Source organism: Sceloporus occidentalis, unplaced genomic scaffold (assembly GCF_023333645.1).
Source record: "Sceloporus occidentalis isolate IW3139 unplaced genomic scaffold, rSceOcc1.0.p SCAF_21, whole genome shotgun sequence".
NCBI classification, from domain to species: Eukaryota; Metazoa; Chordata; class Lepidosauria; order Squamata; family Phrynosomatidae; genus Sceloporus; species Sceloporus occidentalis.
Window position 1 is genome coordinate 12993798 of NW_028317001.1, and position 8989 is coordinate 13002786.

General features: G+C 50.1%; 1 protein-coding gene across 1 annotated transcript; it reads left to right on the plus strand.

The window, feature by feature from the left end:
- The first annotated feature begins 430 nt into the window (after positions 1-430).
- On the plus strand, positions 431-6801 carry LOC149301629 (zinc finger protein 92 homolog). The gene is made up of 4 exons (XM_089484148.1): positions 431-539; positions 3931-4097; positions 4954-5074; positions 6545-6801. Exons 2-4 carry the CDS (start codon positions 4023-4025, stop codon positions 6607-6609), a joined length of 261 nt encoding a protein of 86 aa, XP_089340274.1. The 5' UTR covers positions 431-539; positions 3931-4022; the 3' UTR covers positions 6610-6801.
- Positions 6802-8989: the final 2188 nt, after the last annotated feature.

The following is an 8989-nucleotide window of genomic DNA, read 5'->3' on the forward strand; positions in this document are numbered from 1 at the left end:
AGAGAGAAGGAGGCCAGGCTCCTTGGGCCAAAAGGAAAACAGTGTGTCCCTTTGTGCTTCTGGCCCTCCATTTTGGGGCGAAGGAAGGAAGGGGCCTGTGGGGTCAGAGGAAGGGAGGCAGGGAGGCAGACTCAGGGCCAGTGGGGAGGCTGGGCTTTGGGGGCTGGGAGAGAGAGGTGGGGAAAGAGTCCCTCCCTTTCGGCAAGAGCTGGGGAGGGTCCCACCGGTCCTTGCCTCCCCCTTTGGGAAAGGAGACCCCCTCAGCCCCATGGACTCACTCCTGCCACTCATTCCTAGAATGGCTGGGACTCAGAGGAGTTTCCAAGGCATTGTCACCTTCTGCCCTCAATGGCCATTGGCACTGATCTTTTCCCCATTGCCTTCCCTCCCTCAGCCCTTGGACCTCCTCCTCCTTCGCACTCAGAGCAACCCTTCTCTACGGTTGAGGAGACGGCCTCTGACCCAGGGAAGCCCCGGCCATAAAGGACTGCAGGAGAGGCCTTTCTGGAAGCGCAGGAATCAGGGTCTTTGTACTGAAGGTAGGGCTTTATTCCCTGAGCTGAAAGAAGACCTTTCTTTAAATGTTTCAGTCCAGGATTGTACGGAAAGGTTGCAGCTGAGAGAGTTTCCAAATCCTGTACCATTTTAGTCGCTCTCCTTTGGACATGCTCCAGTTTCTCAAAATCCTTTTTACATTGTGGTGCCCAGAACTGGACAAAATATTCCAGGTAGGGCCTGACCAGAGCAGAAGAAAGTGGCACTATTACTTATGTTCATCTAGACACTAATGCAGCCCAAAATCTCTTCTCTGCAAGAATGCCAAAGGCAACCTTGTCAAAGGCCTTACTGTCATCCTTCGGACAGTGAGGGAGAGAATAGGCTGGCCCAGCTCCATCAGGGCTAGCCTGAAGAAAGAGGCTTCTCCCTCCATAACTGTCACCCTTCGGCCTGTGAGGGAGAGAATAGGCTGGCCCAGCTCCATCAGGGCTAGGCTGAAGAAAGAGGCTCCTCCCACCATAACTGTCATCCTTCAGAGTGTGAGGGGGTGAATAGGCTGGCCCAGCTCCATCAGGGCTAGCCTGAAGAAAGAAACTCCTCCCCCATAACTGTCATCCTTCAGTGTGTGAGGGGGTGAATAGGCTGGCCCAGCTCCATCAGGGTTAGCCTGAAGAAAGAGGCTCCTCCCCATAACTGTCACCCTTTGGCCTGTGAGGGAGAAAATTAGGCTGGCCCAGCTCCATCAGGGCTAGGCTGAAGAAAGTGGCTCCTCCCTCCATAACTGTCATCTTTCAGCCTGCCAGGAAGAAAATTAGGCTGGCCCAGCTCCATCAGGGCTAGGCTGAAGAAAGAGGCTCCACCCTCCATAACTCATCTTTCGTCCTGCCAGGGAGAAAATTAGTCTGGCCCAACTCCATCAGGGCTAGGCTGAAGAAAGAGGCTCCACCCTCCATAACTGTCATCTTTCGGCCTACGAGGGAGAAAATTAGGCTGGACCAGCTCCATCAGGGCTAGGCTGAAGAAAGAGGCTCCACCCTCCATAACTGTCATCTTTCGTCCTGCCAGGAAGAAAATTAGTCTGGCCCAGCTCCATCAGGGCTAGGCTGAAGAAAGAGGCTTCACCCTCCATAACTGTCATCTTTCGTCCTGCCAGGGAGAAAATTAGTCTGGCCCAGCTCCATCAGGGCTAGGCTGAAAAACGAGGCTCCACCCTCCATAACTGTCATCTTTCGTCCTGCCAGGGAGAAAATTAGTCTGGCCCAGCTCCATCAGGGCTAGGCTGAAGAAAGAGGCTCCACCCTCCATAACTGTCATCTTTCGGCCTACGAGGGAGAACATTAGTCTGGCCCAACTCCATCAGGGCTAGGCTGAAGAAAGAGGCTCCACCCTCCATAACTGTCATCTTTCGTCCTGCCAGGAAGAAAATTAGTCTGGCCCAGCTCCATCAGGGCTAGGCTGAAGAAAGAGGCTCCACCCTCCATAACTGTCATCTTTCGTCCTGCCAGGGAGAAAATTAGTCTGGCCCAGCTCCATCAGGGCTAGGCTGAAGAAAGAGGCTTCACCCTCCATAACTGTCATCTTTCGTCCTGCCAGGGAGAAAATTAGTCTGGCCCAGCTCCATCAGGGCTAGGCTGAAGAAAGAGGCTCCACCCTCCATAACTGTCATCTTTCGTCCTGCCAGGAAGAAAATTAGTCTGGCCCAGCTCCATCAGGGCTAGGCTGAAGAAAGAGGCTCCACCCTCCATAACTGTCATCTTTCGTCCTGCCAGGGAGAAAATTAGTCTGGACCAGCTCCATTAGCGCAAGGCTGAAAAAAGAGGCTTCTGCTAAAATATATTTCTAAATTGTATTGAAAATGTTCAGATGTGTCAATAGTTAACTAAGGTTTAAAATGGTTCCTGTTGAAGGCCAGAAAGTCTAGGACTAGACGAGCAAGTCTTCAAGGACATTGCCTGAGACATAATATACACAAAATGTATTATTGTTATGGTCTTGTGTAGTATGGTGACTTCATGGGATTATTACTGAAATCAAGATATATTATATCCACAGCATTCTCTTCATCTACCAAGATCAACTATCGAGATTAGATTTGTCTGTCATGACTTGTTTCTCTAAAACCCATGTTGACTTTTTGTGAATATGGCATTGCCTTCTAGATGTTCACAGAATCCCTGTTTAATGATCTACTCTAGAATCTTTCCATAAAGGAGGTCCTCCTCTTCCTCCTCCTCCTCCTCCTCTGCATGAAAGAGAAATCAAATTCTCATCAGTGATTATGACACAGCATGGAAAAATTAGCATTCCTGCATTTAAAGTCTTTTTTAAATATAATTTTTATTGAATTTTATACAATGCATAATTCTGTATATATATTTTCTACTTTCTGTTGCAACTTATCTGAATTTAAAGTCTGAGGAGACCTGAATCCTCTTGGTTAACCTTAGCGTAGACCCACTGAACCCATCATTGACTGGTGAGTCAATTAATAAGAGATTGAGTGAGTCTACTCTGATCAGGACTAAGTATAGGATAGGATACAGGCTACTATTTAATCCTGCATGTGGCTAGAACAGGACATTCCCAAGCCAAGATGGCCAGGCAACAGTGTGAAAAATAGGCACTCTCCACATGGGCAGAGACAATTAAGAATTGTGGCTTCTCTGGATGCAGAAGGCTGCCATGGGAATAGGGTATTTCCTTCCCATCAACTCAAACCTCTGGTGCCCCTCAATGCTGAGGGGAGGGCTGAATACCACAGAAGGGGGGGCAACCAGAGAAGAGATGGCTCCTTTCCTTCCCTACCTGATTGGGGGCCTCCCTGGGGGATGGAGGGCAACTGGTTTGGCCACTGGGAAAATGAGAGGCCATCAGGCCAGACAGCTTGACCCAGCAGAACTCTCTATTCTCCAGTATTGCTCCAGGTGGAATGAGGCTACAACTGGCCATTCACTGACACAGGTCCTCCCATAGAGTTGTGGAAGCCATCCCGCATGGCCATTCCACGCCTGGTGAGAGTGTTGGGTGTGAGCTATTGGAGAAGCATCCAGCTGTGTTTATGTAGCCAGAAGCAAAATGAAGAAATCTTCCTCTGAGGGCCACTGGGGAGGTCAGGAGGTTTCAACAAATGATGCACTCATTTCACATCTAGCTACAGGGACATAACCAGGGCCCTCTCCAATTCCTCATCTCCTAATCCCCCTCCACTCTAAGAAAGCATGGATATCTGTTGTGTAGGGGAGCTGCAGTGAATCTATGTTAGCTCCAGGGGGCTTTGTTTGGTGTAGAGGGAGGAAGGGGATGCCCACCTCTGCATCGGTGCAAAGGAGGCATATGTCACCTGCGTATGTCACCAGAAGGATCCTGATTTCTGTGCCTTTGATTGCTGCAGTTTCTTGCCAAGCCAATCCTAACCCTGGTCCCTTTCCTCAGGAACTTCATCTCGGCCTCCTTGTACACGGCTTTGGGCCTCTCTTGCTGGAAGTGACCCAAGTTCAGGGCCACCAGAACCCCCTGCCCACCTGATGGCCGACACAGAGGCCAAGCGGAGGGAGCTGGTCTCCAACAGACAGAGGCTGCCCAAGTACAACAGCTCTTGGGTGAGTCACTATCCTATTAGCTTCATCTGTGTCACTGCTGGGCCAATTTATGAAAGGAAGCAAATAAAATATTGTTGGAGTTTGGCAGAGACAGTCCTGGTTAATCCTCTGCCACCCCATTATTTCAGGGGCTTTTAAAATGTCCTGGTTTCTCTCTCCTCCTCCCACTTTCCCTTTTCTTCAGCTCATTTCAATTTCTGCATAAGGAGTGCCAAGGAGTTTGCACTCCATCAACTCAAAAGTGAGGAGAGGATAAGAAAGAAAGGGGCAGGAAGTTGCCCTTGCTACGAATCTGAGGGAAAAGCAAACTGCTGTGTGCTTCCCTGCTTGTGTGATCTTCCTCGTAAACAACTTTGACCGCCTTCACCACTTTTTGGTGTTGCTTGCCCACATGTGTCTTGTTTTTCCCATCTGTGAAGTGTTGGGTGATATGGGAGAATGTATCTGAATATAAAGTGGGGGGTGGCCCCATGGCCTTCAAACCCACAGTGCTTCCGAGAACTGCTTTTTAAAAATGACATTTGCCTCTGAAATGTGCCAAGAAATGTCTAAATGCACCATAATTCTTTGATGGCTAAATGTACTGTATGTGTTGGGATAGTCAATATCCTAATCTATCATCAATATCTCAGCCATGGCCTAAAGTATATTGTTTATTATATTGCATATTATATTGAAAAGATTCAAGACAAATTGGATTTCAAAGGGAGTAGCTTTTTTCTTGCTAACAGAATTTAAAGTTTATTCCCTGGACTAAATTCTGAGGTGATCAAATAATTGTTGGGATGCATCATGTGTTCCCCCCCCCCCCCCTTTTATTAGTCATTCTCAGAATGAGGGCTATTTTCTGTTACAGGTGACCTTTGCGGATGTGGCAGTATATTTCACTGAAGATAAATGGAAACTGTTGACGAAGAAGCAGAAACTTATGTACAATTATGTGATGATGGAGAATTACGAGAATGTGGCCTCTGTGGGTAAGGAAGCTGAATTCATTGCCCTTACTATGAAGAGTGAGGGCCCTTTCATACTACATTATCATGGCACTATGATTCCACTTTAGAATCATAGAATCATAGAGCTGGAATGGACCACAAGGACCATCTGGTTCAATCCCTTGCCATGCAGGCAACATATTGAAAGCATCCCCGACAGATGGCCACCCAGCCTTTGTTTATAGACCTTCAAAGTCCTTTAAAGTCCTTCAAAGAAGGAGTACTTTAGAAATTCTCTGGCTTTTCTGCATGAACGAAGATTCAGGAAGGACTCATCCCATGCTTTCTACAAGCATGTTGATGACTAAATTTTTTTTAATAATAATAATGATAATAACCATAATGAGATGGCACCACGTTCTGAGGGAGTATATTCCACTGTTGAATAGCTCTTAGTGTCAGGAAGTTCCTCCTAATGTTTAGGTAGAACTTCTTTTCCTGTGGCTTGTGTCCATTGTTCTGTGCTCTAGAGCAGCAGAAAGCAAGCTTGCTCCATCCTCAGTATAATAATAATAAATAATAAAAGTTTTATTTTTATACCGCCCTTCTTACAACATAATAAACAGATACACAAAATACAATAAAATACATTGAAATCTACAATTAAAATACATTCTGGCCAGCTTGCCACTGCTGTCAGAGGGGGGGAGACTAACTAGGACTTATATCGGGGAATGCTGACTTGAACAGGAAGGTTTTTAGTTCCTTCCTGAACTGGGCCAGGGAGGTGGCCGAGCGGAGCTCTATGGGCAGCGTGTTCCAGAGGGTCGGGGCCGCGATGGTAAACGTCCTCTTCGATGTAAAGGATAGTCTTGCCCCAGGGACCCTCAGTAGCTGCTGCCCAGATGTTCTGAGTGTGCGGGGCGGATTGTATGGGGAGAGGCGGTCCTCAAGGTATCCTGGGCCCAAGCCATGTAGGGCTTTATAGGTTATAACCAACACCTTGTATTGCGGCCCGGAAGCAAATAGGCAGCCAGTGCAGATCTTTACGTACGGGTGTTATATGACTGGCCCTGGGCATGCCAGTGACCAGTCTGGCTGCCATATTCTGTACCAATTGTAACTTCCGGGTATGGTACAAGGGTTGCCCCATGTAGAGCGCATTGCAGAAATCCAATCGAGAGGTTACCAGAGCATGTACCACCGTTTCAAGGTCCCTCTGGCCCAGGTAGGGACGCAGCTGGCGAATCAGCCGAAGCTGATAACAGGTGCTTCTGACCGTCGCATCCACCTGAGATGTAAGGTGGAGCGATGAGTCAAGAAGCACCCCCAGACTGCGTACCGAGTCCTTTATGGGAAGCGTGATCCCGTTCAGGACAGGTGGAACCACCGCCATCCCTGGGCCAGGAGAACCTATCATGAGCACCTCCGTTTTCTTTGGATTCAGACTGAGTCGGTTTTCCCTCATCCAGCCCATTACTGACTCCAGTATCTCTTCAAATATTTGAACAGGGCTATCATATCCACTGTCATGCCCAGCCTGGAGGATGGCTTGGAGGACTCAGAGGATGAGCTAGAGCCCCTGGGACCTGAACCTGTAATGGAGGAGCCAGAGCCCCTGGGGCTTGAACCTGTAACGGAGGAGCCAGAGGCTGGCCCTAGTTCTGCTGGAGCAGAGTCTATGGCCCCTCCAGAGATTCAGCAGTCAAGTTTGCCTGGTGCCGAGGCTGTGGACACGGAGGAGGATCTGGGCAGTGTGCCTACCTTCAATGAGCGTCGAGCAGAAAGAGAGGGCCTTCGAAGATCTCGGAGGCTTTATCAGAAGCGCCTTCGTAATCAGACACAGCTGAAGGCCGGCTCCTTGCCTTCTTAAGCACCTAGAGCATGTGTGGTTCTTTGCCAGTGGATATCTGACTCTTTTAGAGGAAAGACTCTGTCTCTGGCTCCTTTGGCTTCTTGTCTTGACTACCCGGAAACCTTGACCTTGGACTGCTTTATCGACCTGGCTATCTGTTGCCCTGAACCTCGGACCGTCTGACAATTCTCTTGGTAATCCCTTTTGGTAGAACTACTGTGAATCTCCAGGACTGTGTAGCTTACACTGACTTTGCTGTGCGGGGAGGGGGTTTGTTTGTTTGGGAACTAGCTGCCTTATCAGCCCTTTGGCTGCTTTCCCGGACAGAATATCCACTGGCCTTGTAATTAGGCTGATAGCAGCATCATGGCAAACGAACAAGCCATGGCCGAGCTGAGGCAGATGAATTTTCAGCTTTCTGCTCAGGTGCAGCAATTGACTCAGGCTGTGGCTTCTCTTCAAGGTCAAGGTAGCTCTTCTGCTCCTGAACGCCGACGGAAATGTTTTGCTTCCCTTCCTGATAAATTCCAGGGAGACGCTACAATGCTGGATAGTTTTCTTGCTAATTGCAAGTTACATTTTAAGCTCCGGAGGGAAGATTTTCCTGATGATTCTCATAAGGTGGCTTTTATAATTAGTTTGCTTTCTGGGCCTGCCAGCAAATGGGCTACCCCTTACCTGAACCAGGACAGCCCCCTCCTCAATAGTCTGCAAGACTTTATTGCAGAAATGCAAGCCACCTGGGGGAATCCTGTAAAGGCTGAGTCTGCAGAACGTCAGATCCAGGCTCTTCGCCAAGGGACAGGAACTGTAGCTGAGTATTCCACCAACTTCTGCTTGCTTGCTCAGGACTTGACGTAGAATGATAGTGCTTTACAGGCTCAGTTTCGGGCAGGGCTCTCTGAAGCCGTGCTGGATGAATTGGCACGCTCTGAGCCCCCTGATTCTCTGAGCTTGTTGATTGCACAAGCTACCCGATTGGACTGCCGCCTCTCTGCTCGTAGACAAGCTCGTCGGGATGCCCTTCCACCACCGCCGTGTCCTGCTCGACCAGCTCCTGCAGTTTTACCTGTGGCTGTTCCCTCTCAGCCGACTGAGGAACCTATGCAGCTGGGAGGAGCACGACCACGGCTCACCGCTACAGAGAAGGAGCGCAGGAGGAGGGAGGGTCTTTGCCTATACTGCGGCCTCCATGGACATTTTGCTCGGGAATGCCCTGCTAAGGGACGCCGACCCAACCTGCAGGGAAACGGATCCTCCCAGGTGTAGACCGGGTTCACCACCTGGGATTGTCTCTCGAACCCACTTCGTCCATGTCAGCTTCCAGGAAGGACCCTTTGCTAGTGGCCGCCAACCTGAGGCTCCCCTCCATGGAGCTCCTTCCTGTGGGAGCCATGATCGACTCAGGAGCTTCCAGCTGTTTTATGGATCTGAGCTTTGCCCAACGTCATCACATCCCACTGGAGGCTCTGGCTGAGCCCAGGCCAGTGGAGACTATCGATGGACGGCTCCTCCGGTCTGGTCCTGTGACGCACCAGACCCCTGTGCTCCACCTCGAGATCCAGGGCCATGTGGAGCAGATCCGGTTCTTGCTGGCCGCGGTCCCACACTTCCCTTTGGGTTTGGGCATGTCGTGGCTCTCGCAGCACGACCCACATATCTCTTGGTCTCGGAGGGAACTTCTTTTTGGCTCGGAATATTGTCAGGAGCATTGCTGGCCGGACCGGATCCCGGCTGCAGTGGCTGCGGAGGCCCAGGAGTGTTCGGTGGTGTTGCCAGAGAAATACCGGGACTTTGCTGATGTTTTTGATAAGAAGGAGGCGGACCGGCTCCCTCCACACCGGCCTTATGACTGTGCCATCGACCTGGTGCCGGGGGCCCCTATTCCAGCAGGGCGACTCTACTCCCTCTCAGAGCCTGAGCTGGCAGCTCTGAGGGACTTTCTGGAGAAGAATCTTCAGAGAGGGTTCATCCGCTCCTCCAAGTCCCCTGCTGGGGCCCCTGTACTGTTCGTGCGCAAGAAGTGCGGGGAGTTGCGCCTCTGCAATGATTACCGGGCCCTCAACAAGATCACCATCCGGAACCGGTACCCCCTGCCGTTG